Source organism: Euprymna scolopes, chromosome 10 (assembly GCF_053919585.1).
Source record: "Euprymna scolopes isolate OS-2025 chromosome 10, ASM5391958v1, whole genome shotgun sequence".
NCBI classification, from domain to species: Eukaryota; Metazoa; Mollusca; class Cephalopoda; order Sepiida; family Sepiolidae; genus Euprymna; species Euprymna scolopes.
Window position 1 is genome coordinate 100,405,193 of NC_136491.1, and position 21,597 is coordinate 100,426,789.

General features: G+C 35.6%; 1 protein-coding gene across 2 annotated transcripts in view; it reads left to right on the top strand.

The window, feature by feature from the left end:
• Positions 1-1,699: 1,699 nt before the first annotated feature.
• LOC145286171 (putative flavin-containing monoamine oxidase A) overlaps positions 1,700-21,597 on the top strand; it is a 95,744-nt gene continuing 75,846 nt past the window's right edge. Inside the window, exon 1 of one of the 2 annotated variants that reach the window (XM_080134955.1) lies at positions 1,700-2,219. In XM_080134955.1, coding sequence (XP_079991081.1) covers positions 2,102-2,219 — 118 coding nt within the window. In that variant the 5' untranslated portion in view covers positions 1,700-2,101. The remainder of the gene's footprint in view (positions 2,220-21,597) is intronic. The other variant, XM_080134956.1, reaches the window with a different exon arrangement.

Sequence of the window (21,597 nt, forward strand, 5' to 3'; positions counted from 1 at the left end):
CCACCTTATCCAGTGCATGCTACAATGTAGCATTGCTACTTGCGTTCAGAGATGATTGTTAAAATATCTGTAGTAGAACGACTTTGCATAAATCCATACTGTTTGTCAGACAGAAGATTTGCTTTTGCAGATACACTACGGCTTTCAACTTCAATAGATTGCAACACAGGAAACCAAGGTCCTAAAAATTGATATATCTCGATTATAAATTGGTTATCCTACCGATCTCACATCCCATGTGGTGACTCCGCTGTGAGTCCTATAGACTGATAAAATCGTGAAAACATACGAAATCGCCTAAAATAGTAAAATGCACAAAATATAGCTATAAAAAATAAGGAAAAAAAAAATAGTTAACAGTTCTACAATGTTACGTTTTCCCTTCATTTGTGACATTTTTACCGCTACCATTTGTACCTGTGTCATTTTTACCGAGCACCGTATAAGAATATCTCCCTTACTGCAGCACTGCAGCAGCAGTAGGTGTATCAGAATTTTTGTAGGAATTTTTGACACCCCTAACATGAAACTGCGAATAAAATATAAAAAAAACTCGTAATTTCTCTTTTAAAAGTGGGTTGTTTATTTTCTTTATGGATTATACTTCCAAAATAAACTATTAAAGTTGTTTTAAAAGTAATAGAAATATTTTTTTTCATTTTTTCAAAAACAATAATGAATTTTACGAACTCAATATTTTTCAATTTTTAAACTTTAAAAATCTATCAAAATTTTTCTATTGATTCAATTTTTACGATATTTTCAAGGTCAATGTGAAATTTTATGCTCTTTCCAATAAACCGAATATAATATTTTAGACAAACGTTTTTTTTTTAATTCACGCCCCCTCCCATTTTCAAGTGTCTATTAAAAAGTAAATAATCAATTTACTCACCAAAGTTTTATATATCACAAATTGAAGAGAAAAGGCCAATAAATAATATATTCAAATTATAAAAAAGTAGTGTTTTTTAGAAATTTACCTGTAAAGTTCGAAGTTTAAAACATTTTTTTTTAAACCACGTTGTTTGTTTTTTCTTTTGTTTTTTTTTGTTTTTTTTAATGAAACCTTGGTCCTTGCTCCTTTAATTGAAAAAAAATTAGGGCTTCAATTACATTTTTCGAGTAGTTATAAGCTTGGAAAGACAGGGGGGCGAATAATTCACGCCTCCAATTTTGAAATGTCTATTAAAAAGTAAATAATTAATTTATTCACCAAAGTGTTATATATCACAAACTGAAGAGAAAAGGTCAATAAATAATATATTCAAATTTAACACAAAAAAGTAGTGTTTTTTAGAAATTTACCTGTAAAGTCCGAAGTTTAAAACCTTTTTTAAAAAAACACGTTGTTTGTTGTTGTTTATTTTTTTTTTTTTTTGTTTTTTTAATGAAACTTTGATCCTTGCTCCTTTAATTGAAAAAAAAAATTAGGGCTTGAATGACATTTTTCGAGGAGTTATAAGCTTGGAAAGACGGGGTGGAATTATTCACTATTTTTCACGAAATTTCTGACACACCTACTGCAGCAGCTACGCTAAAAAGCGTTTCAATGTTAAGCAAACAATACAGGACGATTAATAATTGAATTAATGCTACAGGTTTAATATTATCAAAGCAAAAACAACATTAAAAAAACAAAACACCACGTTGCACGTTGCATGCACATAACAGCAGGAGAGAGAGAGTGGGAAACAGAGAAAGAGGAGAGAGAGGAGGGGGAGAGAAATAGAAGACAGAGATAGATAGATAAAGAGAGAGAGAGAGAGAGAGAGAGAGAGAGAGAGAGAGAGAGAGAGAGAGACGGCACGTTTCTTTTCTTTTCTTCCAGCAAGCCAATGATTTTATTATATTTTTAGCAACTGTTTCTGTTTAATATCTCGTGTACAAACAGGCAAAGGAATAAAGGTATTGTGCAGTTGTGCAGTTGTGCATGCACCACGTTATAATAAAAATCAAAAACAATAATGTCCCAAATATTCCGGTAAAAAAAAGAAAAAAAGTGGGAGGCTAAAAAGATCATCCAACGACAGAAGTTAGATCTAGTTTCGGACAGAGGGCGGACAAGACGAGCGATATTTTGACTGGAAGAAAAAAGAACATGGAATCCTTGTCCGCCGACGTCGTAGTCATCGGAGCCGGCTTGTCCGGTTTGTCGGCAGCTTATTACCTTCATAAAACAGACGAAACTTTACGAATTACAGTTCTTGAAGCAAAAGGTAAGAAAATACAATCAACCTTACAATATGTCTTTTAAAGGTGAGTTTAAATTAACAAAACTGCAACATGTGTGTGTGTAAAAATATGCGTACGTGACGCGACGGTCAGTTTATTTTTGTTTATTTACGTCACATACAAGAAGGAGAAATGGTTTTTAAAATACTTTTTATCGCGCTAGGGCAGATTAGTGATGTTGTAAACAAACACATTTTAGGTGAAACCATTATTACACACTTACGTGTCATGTCAAAATTAGTATAAATTCAAAAACTTACGAAAACTGATCCAGTAGCAAAATAATTACAAGTAAAAATAGAATCTATCGAATTTCGCGTGTGGTAGGGCAGAGTTGTGCGACCAATTCTGCATGACAAACTGACTTATTCCCCTTGATTTTAATTAAGAGTCTGCCATTTTTAAACACAAAATGTCAAAACGTAACTGTGAATATTTTTTGTTTAAAAGACATCTAGCACATATTCTACTGGATCTTTTGCCGTATTTATTTATTTTTTATTTATACTAATTTCGATATGACACTACGTGCGTAAACATGTATTCGCCCGAAAACCGTTGGTTTAAACCATCACTAAACTGTACATTGTATAAGCACCCTTGTTAAAGCGCGTTAAGCTGTTTTTCATTGTCTTAAAGTAATCGAGAAACCGGCTATAGTCAAGATTGTCTGCTATTTTTTACTTCCGGATTCTGCTGTCCCTTTGGTTGGATAACTGTCAAACAAACAAGAAAACTACTTGTTAACATCGGAAAAGGGGAAAGGGCTTTCGTGTTATCTGGGAGAGAGAGAGAGAGAGAGGGGGGGGGAGAGATAATGATTAAATAGAAGGGACCACATCTTGCTTATCACCGTCGTCCCGCCCGCAGAGCAAAAAAACTAGACGTTAAAAAAGGACAGTTTTGACTATAGCCATATATACAAAAAAAAGAAAAAAAAACTATTTTACCTTTTTTTTTTTTTAAATATTATTGAATTTAGCATGCGATTGTATGTCTTCATGTACTTTTTTAATGACAAAATGATTTTATTGTCAATAATAATAATGATAAAAACGTGATTTTACTTGTGAGAGTACTTACGCAATCAATCCCGAGTATCGACATAGAATATCGAGTCCGTCTCGGAAATGAACGAAGCATGTTACGCTTTGATAGCCGCGAGAAAAAAAAAAAAAGAAAAGAAACACACACACACAAGGAGACAAAGCTGCATATTATTAATCAATTTAAAAGATTTTACTTCTTCAAAACAAAAATAAAGTTGATAAAACTTTCTTAATGTTTTTTTTTTTAAGTTGGCTTTCAAATCGTAAACTACTTCGACCATTTCTGGGACTCAACAATTCTCAGAATTCTCTATCGATACTTACTCGTTAAATAGTGATATCCTCTTGATGCTCATTCATTATACAAGTTAAGTACCTTCTATTTTTCTTTCCCTTTTTCTTCTTTCTTTTTCTTTCTTTTTCCTTTTCTTTCTTTTCTCCCCCCCCCCCAATTTTTTTAATCTTTTAAAAATCTAAATGATCTGATGTGGCAATAAGAAAATGATCACTATTAGAGTTGGGAAAATCTATTATCATATATTTTTAATTTTGTGTTTTCTTGTAATCTAACGCTAACGAGGTGACCTTTCTGAAAATCAGCAGACGCTTTCAAACATAAAAACTTGCTGCGTCTATCAACGTAACAAAACAAGTCGTACGCTGACGCACTCAGAACTTTGGTGTTTGCTCAGAGTATAAATAAATACACAGCGTAAAGTTATGAAATGGATGCGGATGCTGAGCAAGAGTGGGCGGTTACGACTCACTTCATTCATTTATTCAGGAAAAAAAACAAAGAATACATAAAAAGGAAAATAGAAGAGCTAAGTTATTTGTGTTAGTGTTATTCGTTTGTTTAAAAAATTATCTACAAAATTCGGTGCTCGTTGAGATAGTCGACAGAAAATAGATCGTTTTGAACAAAAATGATGTTACGTACTAATATTGTCATGTAAAAAATAGTAATATATACAAAAATAACGAAAATTCATCGATTAGAAAGTTATTTAAAGGTAAAAGTAATTTTACGGAAAATTGGGTAAAATTGCATTTTTCTCAGATGTTATGGAGTGGACGTAGTTTACAGACAGGAAACATAACTTGGAACGCAAAATTGAGATTACACCGACATTTGTAGATTATGGTGATAGATGTTTTTCTTTCTTTTTTTTTTTTTTTTTTTTAACTAAAAACGCAATAGACGGTGTTCTACTCAATAAATTTTCGTAATTTACTCTTTGCGACTTGACAATAATATGACGTAATATTGTTTTTGCTTAAAATGGCATATTACAAAAAAAAAAAAAATTAAATAGATCTGTCGACTCTTTCTTAACAAGCACCCCAAATTCTTGATTCTTTCCTCTGCATATTTGTAAAAAATGACAAAAATAAATCGATTTTTTTTTTCGAAACGAAGATATCTAAAAGAAACTGCGTTAGAAACACCAATAATATAATCCAATGCGGTTGTCGCTATGGCCGTTATCATCCTGACCACCCCTTTAAAAGGAAATAATAATAAAAAAAAATGTCGCTTTTAAGGCAAAGCTAATAAAGATGAATTGTTTTTGTACTACTATATTTTGTGGTGAACTACTACTATGATGCTGCCACGGTATGCTTCCTTTATTTCTCTCTTTCTCCCTACTCTTCTACTTTTCCCTTCCTTTCTTCTCTCAACGTCACCAGAGGTTTCAGCCAATCGGAATAGAGGACTGTCCTGGAGGGAGATACAAAGAAGAAATCTCTCTTAGACATGCGGGAAAGATAGAAGCGTCAACATGCGACTGACCAGTTTCCCTGGGTAAAGACTTTTATCAAAGAAATGTACCATCCTCTTTGTACCCCTATATCTTGGAAACCTTTATAAAACATCATCAATCCTAAAGTCTCATGGCACTTAATTATAACTGATGTTTTCTTTTCCACAACCGTTCTTTTTCAGCACTCTTGTTTTCTCTCTAATGTCGGAGGTGCCCCAAAAAGGGGACCGACCGAAAGGTGACCCTTTTTCAAACGTCGTTAAAATTTATGGTAACCGCCATAATTTAGTGAATGCCCAACGTGCGTATATACACGCAATCTTCAATGAACAAAAAAAAAAAAAAAACGAAAACGATGAGGACGTGATAGAGTAAAAAAAGAAAAAGAAAAAAAGCCTTTCTAAAACTACAGTAAAACCTTACAAAAAAGTATATATAAATCCGCTTTCCAAGAAATGCCGATAATATATATATTTTTGCTATTTTTGTGACACGGTTTACACTAAATAAGGCAAAACAAACAAACAAGAAAAATAAGCAGTAAAAAAAAAAAGAAAAGAAAAACAAACTTTTTTTCCGTGATTCTCACCAGATAAATGACTAAAATAAAATCTGGTCTAAAAACTTTTCTGTAACAACAAAAAAGTGACTTTAAGAATCAATACAGAATCCCAAATTTTATTCTGGAACACGCACACACCCGCACACAGAAAAAGGAACCTTCCAGACACACGCGTGTGAAGCCAATTTTGGAACACGTGTGGTCACACACTCGCACACAAAAAAAAGGAACCTTTCAGATGCACGTGTGTGAAGCCAATTTTTTAACACGTGTGTGCATCGACAAACTCAGTTATTTTTTTCTTTAAGAACATTGACTATATATTCACACACACACACACACGCACATATATATATATTTATATATATATAAAAAAAAATTTAATTGACGCTATTTCTCCAAGCATCTGCTGAAATTAACCTCTGGTGAGTACTCGCTTTTCCCTCTTCTTGCTTATCACACCCCAACCATTTCCTTTAGTCACAGCTACAAATAAATAATAATAAAACGAATAATAATAATAATAATAGTAACTAATAATAATCATAGGAATAATAATAATAATAATAATAATAATTAATAGTAGTAATAATAATAAATAATAATAATAATAATGGACGCACAACAGGTTAGCGTGAAACCCCCATAATTTATGGAGACGAGTGTCGAGGGATGGTTTTCGATAATAGAAGCTCAATTCCATCTTAGACACATTATGAGCGATGATACTAAGTTCTATACGGTTATCAGCGCATTGCCACCTAACGTGGTAACAAATATACCTCCAGCAATTCTGCAGTGGCTAAACTATGCAAAGTTAAAGGAGTCTGTGTTATCTGTATATGAAAAGACCAGACCTGAACTCCTGGAGAAGTTGATGAGGACCACTACGTTAGCTGGTCGTCCATCATTATACCTCCAGGAGATGGTAACGGTCGCACATAGAATAGGGGCAAGTGATGAGATAGTGCACCATAAATTCATACACGCACTTCCGAAGTAAATCATCCCAGTAATAGCAGCCCACACTGAAATGCTATTAACAGAGTTGGGTCGACTATCCGACAACTTGATGCCGTTAATAGAAAATATGTTAGTATTTCAGGCGGTTGAGAGTTGAGCTCGGAAAAACAACCATATTACCACCAGACAGTCTAGTGAAACCATTCCAGCCGGCCTATGTCCATACAGAAGGAAACAGCGGCTGAAGATATGTAGAGCCCATATATATTTCGCGGAGGAGGCTTGTACATGTTAGCAATGGTGTAAGTGGCCAAAGAAAAAGAGTAGCTTACAGACTCTGCCTAACTTGCGCCCTTCCTCTCCCGCCCCTAGTGATTCGGAAAACTAGAAAGGCGGACTGCGTTTGCTCCAGTAGTGCCACCGTTATTAGAAGTTTCTGCTAAAATAGGAGCGTCTAAAGTCAATTTTATCATAGATACAGGAGCCAGATTTTACCACATTTTGTAGTAAATGGAATTACTCTGGAGCCAACTCCTGTTCATATCTCTACCACTAACGGTGAAAGAATAAAATGCTATGGTCAGACAAACCTCGAAGTTAAGATACCCTGTTGCAATATTTTTGATTCATAATGGGGTATGATCCCACACAGTCGGGCGATTCTATTTATAAATGATGCTGTTTGGAACTGGCGAATCGAATTAATTCACGTTCTGCTACCAACCAATCAGAAACCAGAATTGCTCCATAAATATAAAACCTTTTTTTGCAGCAATTTCACATGTTTTTTCCGTCTCGACACGGTAAGAATCTTTTGCTCTATGGAACTGTCTACTGCAAACCAGTCACCTCTCAGGACTTGTGTGTAACAGCGAACCATCGGAAACTGTTCTGTCTACTGCAAACCAGTCACTTCTCAAAACTTGTTTAGAACAACGAACCATCGGAAACTGTTCTGTCTACTGCAAACCAGTCACTTCTCAAGACTTGTTTAGGACAGCAAACCATCGGAAACTGTTCTGTCTACTGCAAACCAGTCATCTCTCAAGACTTGTTTAGAACAACGAACTATCGGAAACTGTTCTGAAACTAAACATGGCTTACACTTCTAGAGGTCATGAGCCCAGCGTGCGTCTTTATTTCGATGGATCCGAATGAAAATTCGAATTGTGGCAAGTTAAATTTCTAGGATATCTACGAATCCAAAAGCTACACAAAGTACTTCAAACACAACCTGAAAACAGAAACGACCCCGATTTCATTGAAAAGAACGCAACTGTCTTTGTGGAATTAATACAGTGTTTAGATGACCGAAGTCTATCACTAGTAATGAGAGAATCCCTGGATGATAGCTGCAAAGCATTGAACATATTGAGAGAGCATTATTTATCAAAAGGAAAACCCAAAATTATTTCTTTATACACTGAACTGACCTCTCTAAAACGAATGGAAGCCGAAACTATTACTGATTATATTATAAGAGCCGAGACAGCTGCAAATTCTTTAAAAATGTCTGGTGAAGTTATAAGTGACAGTCTGTTAATTTCCATGGTCCTTAAGGGATTACCGAGTGATTTTAAGCCATTTACTACCGTAATAACCCAGAAAGAAAAACCCATGACTTTTAGCCAATTGAAGGCAGCCCTCAGAAATTATGAAGAAACTGAAAAAATGATCACAGAAAAAAAACGAATCTACAAATATTGTGAAATTTAAAAATACACACATAAAAACACCAAAGTTAAATTATACCCATGCCAGGAATAAAAACTGCAACTTTGCCAAAAGCAATTTTTCTCCTAAGAAAAGTACAAAAATTATTTGCTATAATTGTGGACGACCCAATCACAAGAGTTTCCAATGTAGATACAGGACTCAAAATGGTGACTCCATTAAAAATGTGGAGAGCTCTGTTAGCGAACATACATTTTTATTTTCGTGTACGTTCAATGCTTCAACAAACAATAATAATTTTCTTGTCGATTGTGGGGCCACGGCACATGTGATTACAAAGGAATCTGATTTTATCAATTTTGATCCAAACTTTAAGCCACAAAATCATTTTTTTTATTTTATTTTTTTTTTTATTACATTTTTACCCCAAACAAGGCACATTGCCACTTTAATGTAGGGGGCTACTATCAGGGGAAACATCTACTGGGGTACTATGTAGGGATTAGGGCAGCGAGATGTTGGTTCACGTTGCACTTGAACTTATGCATGTCAGTACAGTTGGGGAAGCAGTGACCTGGAATGGAATTCCAAAGTCTAGCAGTTCTGGGGAAGAAACTACTGGAGTAGAAAGATCTTTTACATCTAGGGATCTCTACAGTGTGGGGGTGGGATTTTGTAGCTTGTCGGGTCTGTCGAGGGTGTTCACGTCGTGGGGGCACAAGTGCTTGCAGTTCTTCAGAGCATTCACCATTATAATACTTGTAGAACAGGCAGAGGGATGCAACGTTTCGACGATGGGACAGAGGCTGAAGTTTTGATGCCAGTTTAGGGCCTATCAGATTTGCGACTCTCTTTTGAACCCTGTCAAGGAGCGAGAGACTTGTAGCCGATGCACCGGCCCAAATGTGACAGCAATACTCCATACATGGGCGAATAGTGGCCTTATAGAGGTACAGGACACTTTCGGGTGTTAGAAGCTTTCCAGCACGGTAGAGAGAGCCCACCTTCCTCGCAGCGGCCCTGGCAATGCCCTCGATGCAATTGTTCCAGCTCATGTTTCCTGTGAACGTTAGGCCAAGGAGCTTGAAAGACGTACTCTCAGCTAAAGAGTTGTTGGCCATTGCTATAGGCGGTAGAGAAGGTTTCTTGTAATTATTGAATGAAACCAGTTTTGCCTTGGTGGCATTGAACGTTACCATCCATTTTTGTCCCCATTCCACTACTGATTTGAGGTCATCCTCTAGTGTTTCTGCCATTACTTTAGATATATGTTCATTTGTTTTCCTGTCGTGCCTGCTATAGAGTGTGGTGTCATCAGCATATATACCCATCTCAGAGGCAATTTTGTCGGGGAGGTCATTTATGAATATCAGGAACAGCAGGGGACCAAGGATAGATCCCTGGGGCACTCCCGCATTTATATTATATTGTTTAGATGTACGACCGTCGAGGACAACCTGGATTTTTCTCTTATCTAAGAAGGATTTAATTATGTTAAGTATTCTACCAGTGATACCGTAAGATCTAATCTTCCTGAGGAGACCCTCATGCCATACCCTGTCAAAAGCCTTAGATATATCTAGAGCTACCGCTCTGCCCTCTCCCGCTATGTCCAGTGAATGGTATATGCGTTCAGAGATTACAGTGAGGATGTCTGCCGTGGAACGGGCTTGTCTAAATCCATATTGATGGTCGGTCAGAAGTTTAGCATCTGTAAGGTGCTGGACTAGAGCATGGTTAATTAAGGTCTCAAATATTTTGGCAAAAAGTGGGAGGAGGCTAATAGGGCGATAATTTAATGGGTCAGTTCTTTCGCCAGAATTCTTGAATACTGGTACCACAGAAGCAGTTTTCCAACAGCTCGGAAAGCAAGATTCATTAAGGCATTTGTTGTAGAGTTTGGAGAGAACTGGAGCTACTTCGGCTGAGCACTTTTTTAATAGCACAGCTGGGATGAGGTCGGGTCCACATGCTTTGGAAGTGTCAAGGTTTTTTATGATAGCATGCACCTGAGCAGGGGTGATTTCCAGATCGTCTAGCGTGGCGTCTGTCCGCATAGGAAAGTCAGGTAGGGGGTGGTTTAGAGGGTCCAGTGTAGAGTTGGAGGCAAACCGACTGGCAAGCATGTTAGCCTTCTCGGTTGCTGAGCAAAGAACCTCGTGATTGTTGGTTAGTGGGGGAATCGTTGATTGCCCATTATTTACTACACTGTTGTAGATTTTCCAGAAGTCACGAGTTCCTAATTTTTGTGCTTCGATGCGTTTTTTAGTGGTTTCCGTAAATTCCCTCTTAGCTGTCGCTATTTCTTTCTTAACGTTACTTCTAGCTTCTATGTACTTTTGTCTGTTTGAACTGGACTTATGTTGGTTAAACCTGCGGAATGCATGCTGCCTTTGAGCAATGGCAGTTGCGCAAGTCGAAGTAAACCATTGGGGAGAGTGGGGCTTGCTATAGAATTTCCGCATGGGAACATGCGCTTCGATTGCAGTTTTGAACCATTCAGTGGTCTCAGTTGCACACTGTTCAGCAGGAAGAGAAAAAATATTTCCCCATGGGGCGTCTCTAATAAGATCTCTGATAGCTTCCCAGTCAGCCTTTTTATAATATCTCGTTGTTTTGAGCACTGGCTCTTCAGTTTTGGGTCTGGAGTTTAGGGCGATTTCAACCATTATTACCGCATGATCAGCGTTCCCAAGTGGGCTGTCGGCTTTCGTTACACAATCATCAGGAACTGTGGTCAAAAACAGATCTAATAGTGATGCGTGTTGCTCTTCCTGATCAGGGAAGCGGGTTGGGAAAGTAACAATTTGCGATAGGGAGTGAGATACAGAGAAGCTATGAGTTGCGCTGCCTGCTGCATCTGTATAAGTAGAGAATCCAAGCCAATTTTTGTGATGGACATTAAAGTCACCAAATACATGTACTTGGGCGCTAGTGTCGAAGCAGAGTGCTGTGTCTATGCTGTCAGATACTTTGTTTATTATGGTGCAGTCTTGGGTCGAGGGAGAGCGGTAGAGAAAGTAAAAGTAGCTAATGTTGTGTTGCATGATAAGTCTAAAGCACATAAAGGCTTGATCATCTGTTTCTAGGTTTGTTTCTCTAATCAAGGGAAGGTTTTGTAGAACTAGCTGACGGGAGTCGAGTAAATGATATTGTTTTGAAAAGAGGCGATGCTAAAATCTCGCTAAGGAACAATAAAGGTGAACTATGTTTCTGTATTCTAGAAAACACTCTTCTAATTCCAAAATTTAAACAAAATATATTTTCTGTACAAGCTGCCACTAAACAAGGTGCAAACATAAACTTTATCCCCAATAAATCAAAACTGGTATACCTGAATGGAACTGTATTCAACATTAAAGAAAATGGAAGACTACATTATTTAAATAGCGTAGTCCCATCGAAAACCGCCTACCATGATCTACAGACATGGCATAAAATTCTTGGACATTGCAATATTCCTGATATCAAAAAGTTGCTGACTGTAGTTGATGGAATGAAAATACAAACATCAAAAACCTTCAACTGTGACGTCTGTATGCAAGGGAAAATGACAAACTATCAAAGCAAGATACCAGACAAGAAGGCCAAAAGAATCCTATCAATGGTGCATTGTGACTTGAACGGTTCCATGGAACCGATGGCCAGAGAACATTATAGATATGTGTTGAATTTCGTAGATGACCATTCAGGTTTAATAATGGTTTACTTTTTAAAGAACAAATCTGATACCCTGCTAGCAACTAAAAAATATTTAGCCGACATGGCTCCCTACGGTGAAGTAAAGTGTATTCGCTCTGACAACAGTACAGAATTCACCAATAAAGACTTTGAACTTTTACTAATTAACCATCATATCAAGCATGAAAAATCAGCTCCTAGATCGCCACACCAAAACGGGACTGCTGAAAGAGCGTGGCAGACACTTTTTGAAATGGCAAGATGCCTACTCATTGAATCAAAACTACCAAAAAACCTCTGGACGTATGCACTTATGGCGGCAGCCTATATACGCAACAGGTGTTTTAACAAAACACTATCTAAAACTTCAAATGAATCTTTCTGTGGTAAAAAAACAAATTTAAGCAGAATGCATATATTTGGTTCAACTTGCTTCGCATATATAGATAAAAAGAGTAAATTGAATATTAAAGCCGATAGAGGTATATTTCTTGGATACAATAAAAACAGTCCAGCCAATTTAGTATTTTTTCCAGACAAAAATAAAATAAAAAGAATTCACAGACACGTTTAATTTTAAAGATGAAAACCCGTCATATGAAGAAGATGAAATTATATTTCCTCAAATTATTGAAACAAACGAAGAAAATAAAAATGGAGACAAGAGTATCTATCATGATGATGATGATAAAGTCGAAAGATATCCCCCCAAAATTGAAGGCGACCCGATTTTTTTGTGGTCGACAATATAAAAGATTATCAAATCAACTATTGCTATTCAATGGAAAATATGCAAAAAAGCTTTAATGAAGCAATTAATTCAGAACATTGTGATGAATGGAAAATTGCCATGAAAAAAGAAATAAATGCCTTAACCGAAAATGATACCTATACGTTAGTGCCTCTCCCAAAAGATAAACATGTTATTTCTACAAGATGGGTCTTTACAAAAAAGACTACAGTATCAGGCATAGAACAGTACAAAGCTAGATTTGTTGCTAAAGGCTACTCTCAGATTTACGGTAGAGAATATTTTTCTACGTTTTCACTGACCACAAACCTAACGACAATCAGAATTTTACTGCAAATCGCATCGCAATATGACCTAAACATCCATCAAATGGATGTAAAAAATGCTTATTTGAATGCCCCAATAGACTGTGAAATTTATATTACCCCTCCAGAAAGATTTATAATGAAAAATAAAAATAGCATGTGGCGACTTAACAAGTCATTATATGCTCTAAAGCAGAGTGCTCAGTGTTGGAATACAGTATTTCATGATTATATTACTAAACAACAATTTAGACAATGCGCTGTAGACCCCTGTTTATATACCCAACACAAAGACGATAAACTACTGATTTTGGTTTTGTGGGTCGATGATATTTTAATCGCATCAAATTGTGGCAGAATGTTGACCGATGTTAAGAACAAATTAAGTAAAAGATTCAAAATGACCAATCTTAGCAAAATATCCTGGTTTTTGGGGATAAAATTTACTCAAACCAAAGCACTTATTACAATGAATCAATCGAGATACATCGACAAAATACTATTAAAATTTGGAATGGGAGAGTGCAAGAAACGCTCTACACTGGTCGAAAATGATATTAATAAAAATATACACACAGAATCTGAAATAATAAATGACAAGGAATACCGCAAAATTATAGGTAGTCTTGTATATTTAATGACTGCTACCAGACCCGACATGTGCTATACAGTAACAAAACTGTCACAAAAATTATCACGACCGATAATGAAGGATTTAAACAGAGCTAAACAAATCCTGCATTATTTAAAAGGAACTAAAGAACAGAAGTTAGTATTTAGAAAATCAAAAAATCCCCTAAAATTAGAAGGATTTTCGGATTCAGATTGGGGAAACGACGAAGATCGAAAAAGCATATCTGAATATTGTTTCAGACTCTCAGAAAATGGGCCTATTATTTCATGGAAATCTAAAAAGCAACAGATTGTATCTCTCTCTACGTGTGAAGCAGAATTTATCACGATCACACACACGACCCAGGAAACATTTTACCTTAAAAATATCCTAAAGACTATTTTAGAGCCAGAATTAACTAAAAGCCCCGTAGTAATTAATTGTGATAATCAAGCCAGTATAGTCTTAGCACAGAAAACGATAATCAACCAAAGATCTAAGCATATAATATAAAATACCATTTCATAAAAAACGAGGTGAAAAAGGAATCCATTATTTTGAATTACATATCATCAGAACAAAATATCCCTGATGTATTCATGAAACCCGCAACATGAATAAAGTAAAAGCGTTTTTTCTCCAAACTTGTTGGGGGATTCGATTAAATAATTAAAAAAAAATTTTTTTTTTCACGGCCCTGTATGTAAATAAATTTCTATATGTCAAAAAAAAAAGTAACTTTTTTAAAAACCTCTTCTTTGTAATTTTCCTTTTCGACAAATACTTTTTGCATGCTTATTTTAAGGCATGCAGAAATTACAATTGACTTTTATTTATTTTTTTTGTGCACATTAGTTTTCTTTCTTATTTTTCAAAAATGTCCTATTTTTTTTTTTTTGCATTGTTTTAATTAACAAAAAAAAACACAAAAAAAAACAAAAAGAAACAAAACAAAACAAAAAAAACTCTTTAAACGGGTACTTATTGCATGTATGTTTATTTTTATGTATATTTATTTATATGTATATATGTATGCGTTTTTTTCTTTCTTTTTTTTTACAAAACTGCAGAATCAAATTTAAGAAATGTCTTCTTTTTCACATACCCACCCCTTTTTAAGGTAAAAATACCTTCCATTTCTTTTATTTCTCTTCTCTGTACACATATTTGTTTTGACATTTGAACACAATTAAAAATGGCGTCTTTTTACATGCTAAAATTTTAAGATTCAAATGATTTCTAATTTTTGTTATGTATAATTGAATATAAAAATATATATACAGTATCGGCCATAATATAAGGAACGGAAAATAATTTACAATTATTCATGTATATTTAAAAAATTAGTGCATGGATTTATCTGAAATACTCAGAATAAACAAATAGAACCAATGTGTATAAACTAGTACCAAAAAAAAAAAAAATTACGATTCAATATTGAGAAATATTTTAGTTTAAAATTATATCTGTGGATTTATCCTGGCCAAAAGTTAAGGAACGAAATAGAAAATTTATTTTTAAGAGACTAAACTTTACATAAAAATAGCTAGTTTTTAATATTGGAACTGCTGATAAGCACAACAAAGAAACATGGCGTCACTGACTCGCAAAACTCTGTCTCTCCAAGAAAAAAAATTAATTTTAGACAATTACAAAGAAAAGAAATCAATTTCAACAATTTCTAATATCGTTCGAAGATCAAAAAGTGTTGTTCATCGTGTGATAGCTCGATATAAGAATAAAAAATATATTAGAAGCATCCCCTAAAACCGGCAGACCCCCTAAAACGTCTCAAAGAGAAGATAGGATTATGGTAAGGCAGGCTCTTAGTGACCAATTCAAATCCGCAACATCAATTTCTCGTGATTTTAATGAACAGACTGGGAAAAATATATCTAGAAAAACTGTTTCTTGACGGTTAGCAGCTGCCGGATTGCATGCCAGGGTGCCAGTATCTAAACCCTTGATCTCCAAGAAGAACACAAATAGCTGTTTGAAGTTTGCCCATGAGCATGTCGTCTGGACTGATGAACAATGGGCTAAGGTTCACTTCAGCGATGAATCCAAGTTCAATTTGTTTGGATCTGATGGAAAGAAGCATGTACAGCGTAAAGCAGGTGAACGATTATCCTCCAAATGTGTTAAAAAGACACTTAAATTCGGAGGAGGAAGTGTAATGGTGTGGGGTATGATATCCTCGGAAGGAGTTGGCCCTCTAGTTCGAATCTATCGTAGGGTTAATGCAGAGACTTATAAGCAGCTCCTTCAACAACATGTCATTGAGAGCTTACGCCTTTCACCTAATCAGCCAAGCATTTTTATGCAAGATAACGCCCCTTGCCATAAAGCTAAAAAAGTGATAAGTTACCTCGAGGAAGAAGAAATAAGAGTAATGGACTGGCCAGAGCAGAGTCCGGATCTGAATCCGATAGAAAATGTTTGGAAAATGATTGGAGAAAGAGCACAGACGAGGAATCCCCAAAATCAAAATCATTTGTGGGATTTATTGAAGGAAGAGTGGGAAAAGATAAATCCTGAATTTTGCAAGAAACTAATCCAGTCTTGTGGTCGAAGATGCAGTGAGGTCATAAAGAATAAAGGGATGTTCACTAAATATTGAATGAATTTATTTTTTAAAACATTTGCATTAAAAAAAACAAAGTTTCTATTTCGTTCCTTAACTTTTGGCCAGGATAAATCCACAGATATAATTTTAAACTAAAATATTTCTCAATATTGAATCGTAATTTTATTTTTTCTTTTGGTACTAGTTTATACACATTGGTTCTATTTGTTTATTCTGAGTATTTCAGAAAAATCCATGCTCTAATTTTTGAAATATACATGAATAATTGTAATTTTTTTTTCCGTTCCCTATATTATGGCCGATACTGTATATTTATTTTTGAGCAGAACACAAGGGACTTCCCCATCATAAAAAATAGGGAGGATGTTGCAATATTTTTGATTCATAATGGGGTATGATCCCACACAGTCGGGTGATTCTATTTATAAACGATGCTGCTAGGAACTGACGAATCGAATTAATTCACGTTCTGCTACCAACCAATCAGAAACCAGAATTGCTCCATAAATATTAAACCTTTTCTGTAGCAATTTTGCATGTTTTTTCCGTCTTGACACGGTAAGAATCTTTTGCTCTGTGGAACTGTCTACTGCAAACCAGTCACCTCTCAGGACTTGTGTGGAACAACGAACCATCGAAAACTGTTCTGTCTATTGCAAACCAGTCACCTCTCAAGACTTGTTTAGAACAACGAACCATCTGAAACGTTTCTGAAACTAAACATGGCTTACACTTCTAGATACCCCGTTTGAGAAGATCTTTTCAATGGAGTTTCGTGATCACAGATGTCACTAACCCTTTGTTAGGATTTGACTTCTTAAACAAATTTAACATTATAGTGGATTGTAAAAATAGATCCATCCGTGATAACGTAACGGAGCATGAAATTACAGTCAATGCAGTAACGAGAACCGATGCTGTAGTGATTAACAAAATAGACTTAGCAGATTATGTTACAGAAGTAATAGGTAAATATAATAATGTGCTTTCACCACATAGTGACACAAACAAAGACTATGGTGGAGTGTATCACAGGATTGATACAGGCAGTCACGTACTAGTCTTTGCTAAAGCCAGACAACTTTCCAGTCCTAAGTTAGACTCAGCACAGGCAGAATTTAAAAAGTTACTAAATACCGGAGTTATCCAGCCTTCCAGTAGCGAGTGGGCAACCCCTTTGCACTTGGTGAAGAAGCCGGATGGGTCATATCGAGCGTGCGGTGATTTCCGTGTGTTAAATAGCATTACCAAAACAGACCACTACCCAGTACCAAATATAAATTCCTTCTGCACACAGTTAGCTAATAAACAATATTTTTCCAAAATAGATTTAACTGCAGCATATCATCTGATTAAGGCACACCCTGAAGATGTGCCTAAGACAGCAGTAGTGACACCTTTTGGTTTGTTTGAGTTTAATTACATGCCATTTGGTTTAAAGAATGCTGCGGCTACATTTCAGCGTTTTATGGATAAAATATTTTTAAAATTAAATTGCATATTTATATATTTAGATGACATACTGGTTTTTAGCGAAAGTAAGCAACAGCGCAAGAAAGATTTAGATAGAGTATTTAGGATTCTTAGTGATAACAATTTAAAGATTTCCTTAGATAAGTGTGTATTCAGAGTACCAGAGTTAGATTTCTTAGGTTTTCATGTAAGCAAAGAAGGCTTGTTGTCTACTTTAAAGAAAATCAAAGAGTTTGAAAATTTTCCGATACCTAAGGACTCAAAAAGCTTACGTAGATTTCTGGGGATGACAGGTTTTTACCGCAAATTAGTCCCTAATTATGCAGCCATAATTTTACCACTAGAGCTTCGTCAAGCTATTTTCAACAGTTTACATAGCTTAGCGCATCCTGGTATGGGAGCATCTTCAAAACTGGTCAAGTCCAAATACTTTTAACCTAGTTTAGATAAAACGATTAAACAATTCTGCACAGAATGTGTAGTGTGTCAACAATCAAAAGTTCACAGACATACAAAGTCTGCAGTCCAAGAATTTGAGTTACCATCTGCATGTTTCCAGACGGTACATATCAATATCGTTGGACCCTTTCCCTTAACGCGCAATGAATCCGACCCTTACCTGAGCCCTTACAAATATTTGCTTACTTGCATCGATTCTGCAACTCGTTGAATTCAAGTAAAGCCTATGACTGAGATAACTGCACAGTCGGTAGCAGAAGTGTTTGTCAATCATGGATATCTTGATTTGGAGTCCCACTGCATGTTGTAACTGACAGATGTAGTCAGTTTGAGAGCGAATTGTTCCAGGAATTAGCCAAGGTAGATTTTTATCGATTGAGGACAACTTCATATCACCCTCAAAGTAACGGAATGATCAAAAGAACACACCGTACCCTTAAAGCAGCAATAATGGCTCGAAAAGAATCATGGATGAAAGCGATACCGGTGATTCTGCTGGGTATACGTAGTACCCCTAATGAATCAGGCTTTTCCCTTTTTACGTCTGTTACTGGAGCTCCGATATTGATTCCTAAGCAGTTGATACACAAGCAGAGAGTAGGAGAAACTCCAGTTAATAACCAGTACATACGTAATTTGTGTGAATGGATGTCCCAAATTGATGTACTCAACAACGGAAAAGGATATATGCATGACAGTCCCAAAACATTTATACCGAAAGGTTTATCTTCATGTGAAAAAGTATGGCTCGGAGTTAATCGAGTTAGGAAACCATTAGAAGCACCGTAATCAGGTCCTTATAAAGTTTTGACTCGATCAGATAAGCATTATCAGATCGATATGAACAACGGTACTCATACACACGTATCAATAGATAGATTAAAGCCGTACATAGAACCAACTAGTACTAATAAAATTAGACCGACTGAGAAGGCACAGACAAATGACGGTACTACTAATGATAAACTTATTAAGACAGATGATACTGACAAAGTTGAAAATAAAATTGCTGACACATATAAGTCTAGATCTGGTAGGAAAGTAACATGGAAAAAAAAAAATGAGTACTTTTATTTTTAAACAAATTTAGGCAATACACATATTTAATAATTCTGTGGAGGGTACTTAACTCCGTTATTTGGAGGGGAACTCTTGTAGTGAACTACTACTATGATGCTGCCACAGTATACTTCCCTTATTTCTTTCTTTCTCCCTACTCTTCTACTTTTCCCTTCCTTTCTTCTCTCAACATCACCAGAGGTTTCAGCCAATCAGAATAGAGGACTGTCCTGGAGGGAGATACAAAAAAGAAATCTCTCTCAGACATGTGGGAACGATAGAAGCGTTTCCCTGGGTAAAGACTTTTATCAAAGAAATGTACCATCCTCTTTGTACCCTAAATCTTGGAAACTTTTATAAAACATCATCAATCCTAAAGTCTCGTGGCACTTAATTATAACCAATGTTTTCTTTTCCACAACCGTTCTTTTTCAGCATTCTTGTTTTCTCTCTAATGTCAGAGGTGCCCTAAAAAGGGGGCCGACCGAAATGGTGACCCTTTTTCAAACGTCGTTAAAATTTATGGTAACTGCCATAATTTAATGTTTCAAAGTTTTAGTATTACAAAAATGCCCTAGAAGGTCCCTTTTGATTCAATTATAAAATGTCCTGGAAATGTCCTTTCTGGTTAATTGATTGTAAAATGCCCTGGAAAGGTCGCTTCTAGTTGATTAGTTGTAAAATGCCCTAGAAATGTCTCTTCTGGTCGATTAGTTGTAAAATGCCCTGGAAATTTCCCTTTTGGTCGATTGATTGTAAAATGCCATGGAAAGGTCCTTTCTGGTTGATTGTTTGTAAAATGCCATGGAAAAGTCCCTTCTGGTTGATTGATTGTAAAATGCTATGGAAAGGTCCCTTCTGGTTGATTGATTGTAAAATACCCTGGAGGTCCCTTCTGGTTTATTAATTGTAAAATACCCTGGAAAAGTCCCTTCCAGTTGAGTTGTAAAATGCCCTAGAAATGTCCCTTCTGGTTGATTGATTTTAAAATACCCTGGAAAGATCCCTTCTGGTTTATTAGTTGTAAAATATTCTGGAAAGGTCCTTTGTGATTAATTATTTACAAAACGCCCTGGAAAGGTCCCATTCCGATTGATGATTGGTAAAACGCCCTGGAAAGGTCCCATTCCGATTGATGATTGGTAAAACGCCCTGGAAAGGTCCCATTCTGGTTGATTAATTATAAAATAGCCTGAAAATGTACCTTCTTATTTAATTACCAATTTCCCTGAAAATGTCTTTTTTTATATTTTATTACAAAATCCATTGTAAATATCCAACCTGATTAATTATAAAATGCCCTGGAAATGTCGCTCATGATTAATTATAAAATATGCTGGAAATATCCAACCTGATTAATTATGAAATTCTCTAGGGAAACGCTACCCTGATTACTTATAAAATGCCCTGGAATGCCCCTTCTGATTAAATACAAAATACTCTGGAAATTTCCCTTCTGATTAATTACAAAAATGCCCCGGAAAAGTTACTTCTGATTAATTACAAAAATGCCCTAGAAAAGTCGCTACTGATTAATTAAAAAAAATGCCCTGGAAAAGTTATATCTGATTAATTACAAAATACCCTGGAAAAGTCACCTCTGATTAATTACAAAAATACTCTGGAGAAGTCACTTCTGATGAATTGTAAGTAAAACTGATTTGTTTTTCAACTACTTTATTTATGTAACAAAGGGAGAGAGAACAACAAATGCAACATTAAAGCAATTTAATAGATGGATCGGGAAACATTATTCCCAATAATTCATTTGTGGATTTTGCCAAGAACAAGACTAATTTAGAATTTCTGGGCAGCTTATGATGGATTTGAAAACTTGGAGAATGGCATTTATTAGCATGCCACAGTTGTCCATGTGGTGGATACACATTAAAGTAATAAGTTATTTATCACTAGCCAGTGTCTGGTGGGTGTAAATCACAATACTAATAAATTAATTATTTCCAGCCAGTGTATGGTAGATGAATATCAAAATAATAAATTATTTATCGCCAGCCAGTCTTTGGTCAGTGCCGATCACAATACTAACAAGTTATTTATTGTCATTCAGTGTCTGGTGGGTACAGATTGCAATATGAACAAGTTGGTTATTGCCAGCCAGTGTTTGGTTGGTGCAGATTACAATACTTATATGTTAATTATCGCCCGTCAGTGTTTGGTCGGTGCAGACTACAATATTAATAAGTTAGTTAGCGCCAGTCAATTCAATTTTATTTGATTGTCACATGCTCATAATGCTGCAAGATCAGGATAAGATCAGAACAGTTCAACAAATTGGTGTAATTGTGTCAGCAGAGATATCAGGACCTGAAGATCCAGAGCTTTGTGATTTAGTTATGGTTTTAATGGTATATGGTCCAACCTCGTTGTAATTCTTTGATTATGTGATAAGTTTCTTACAG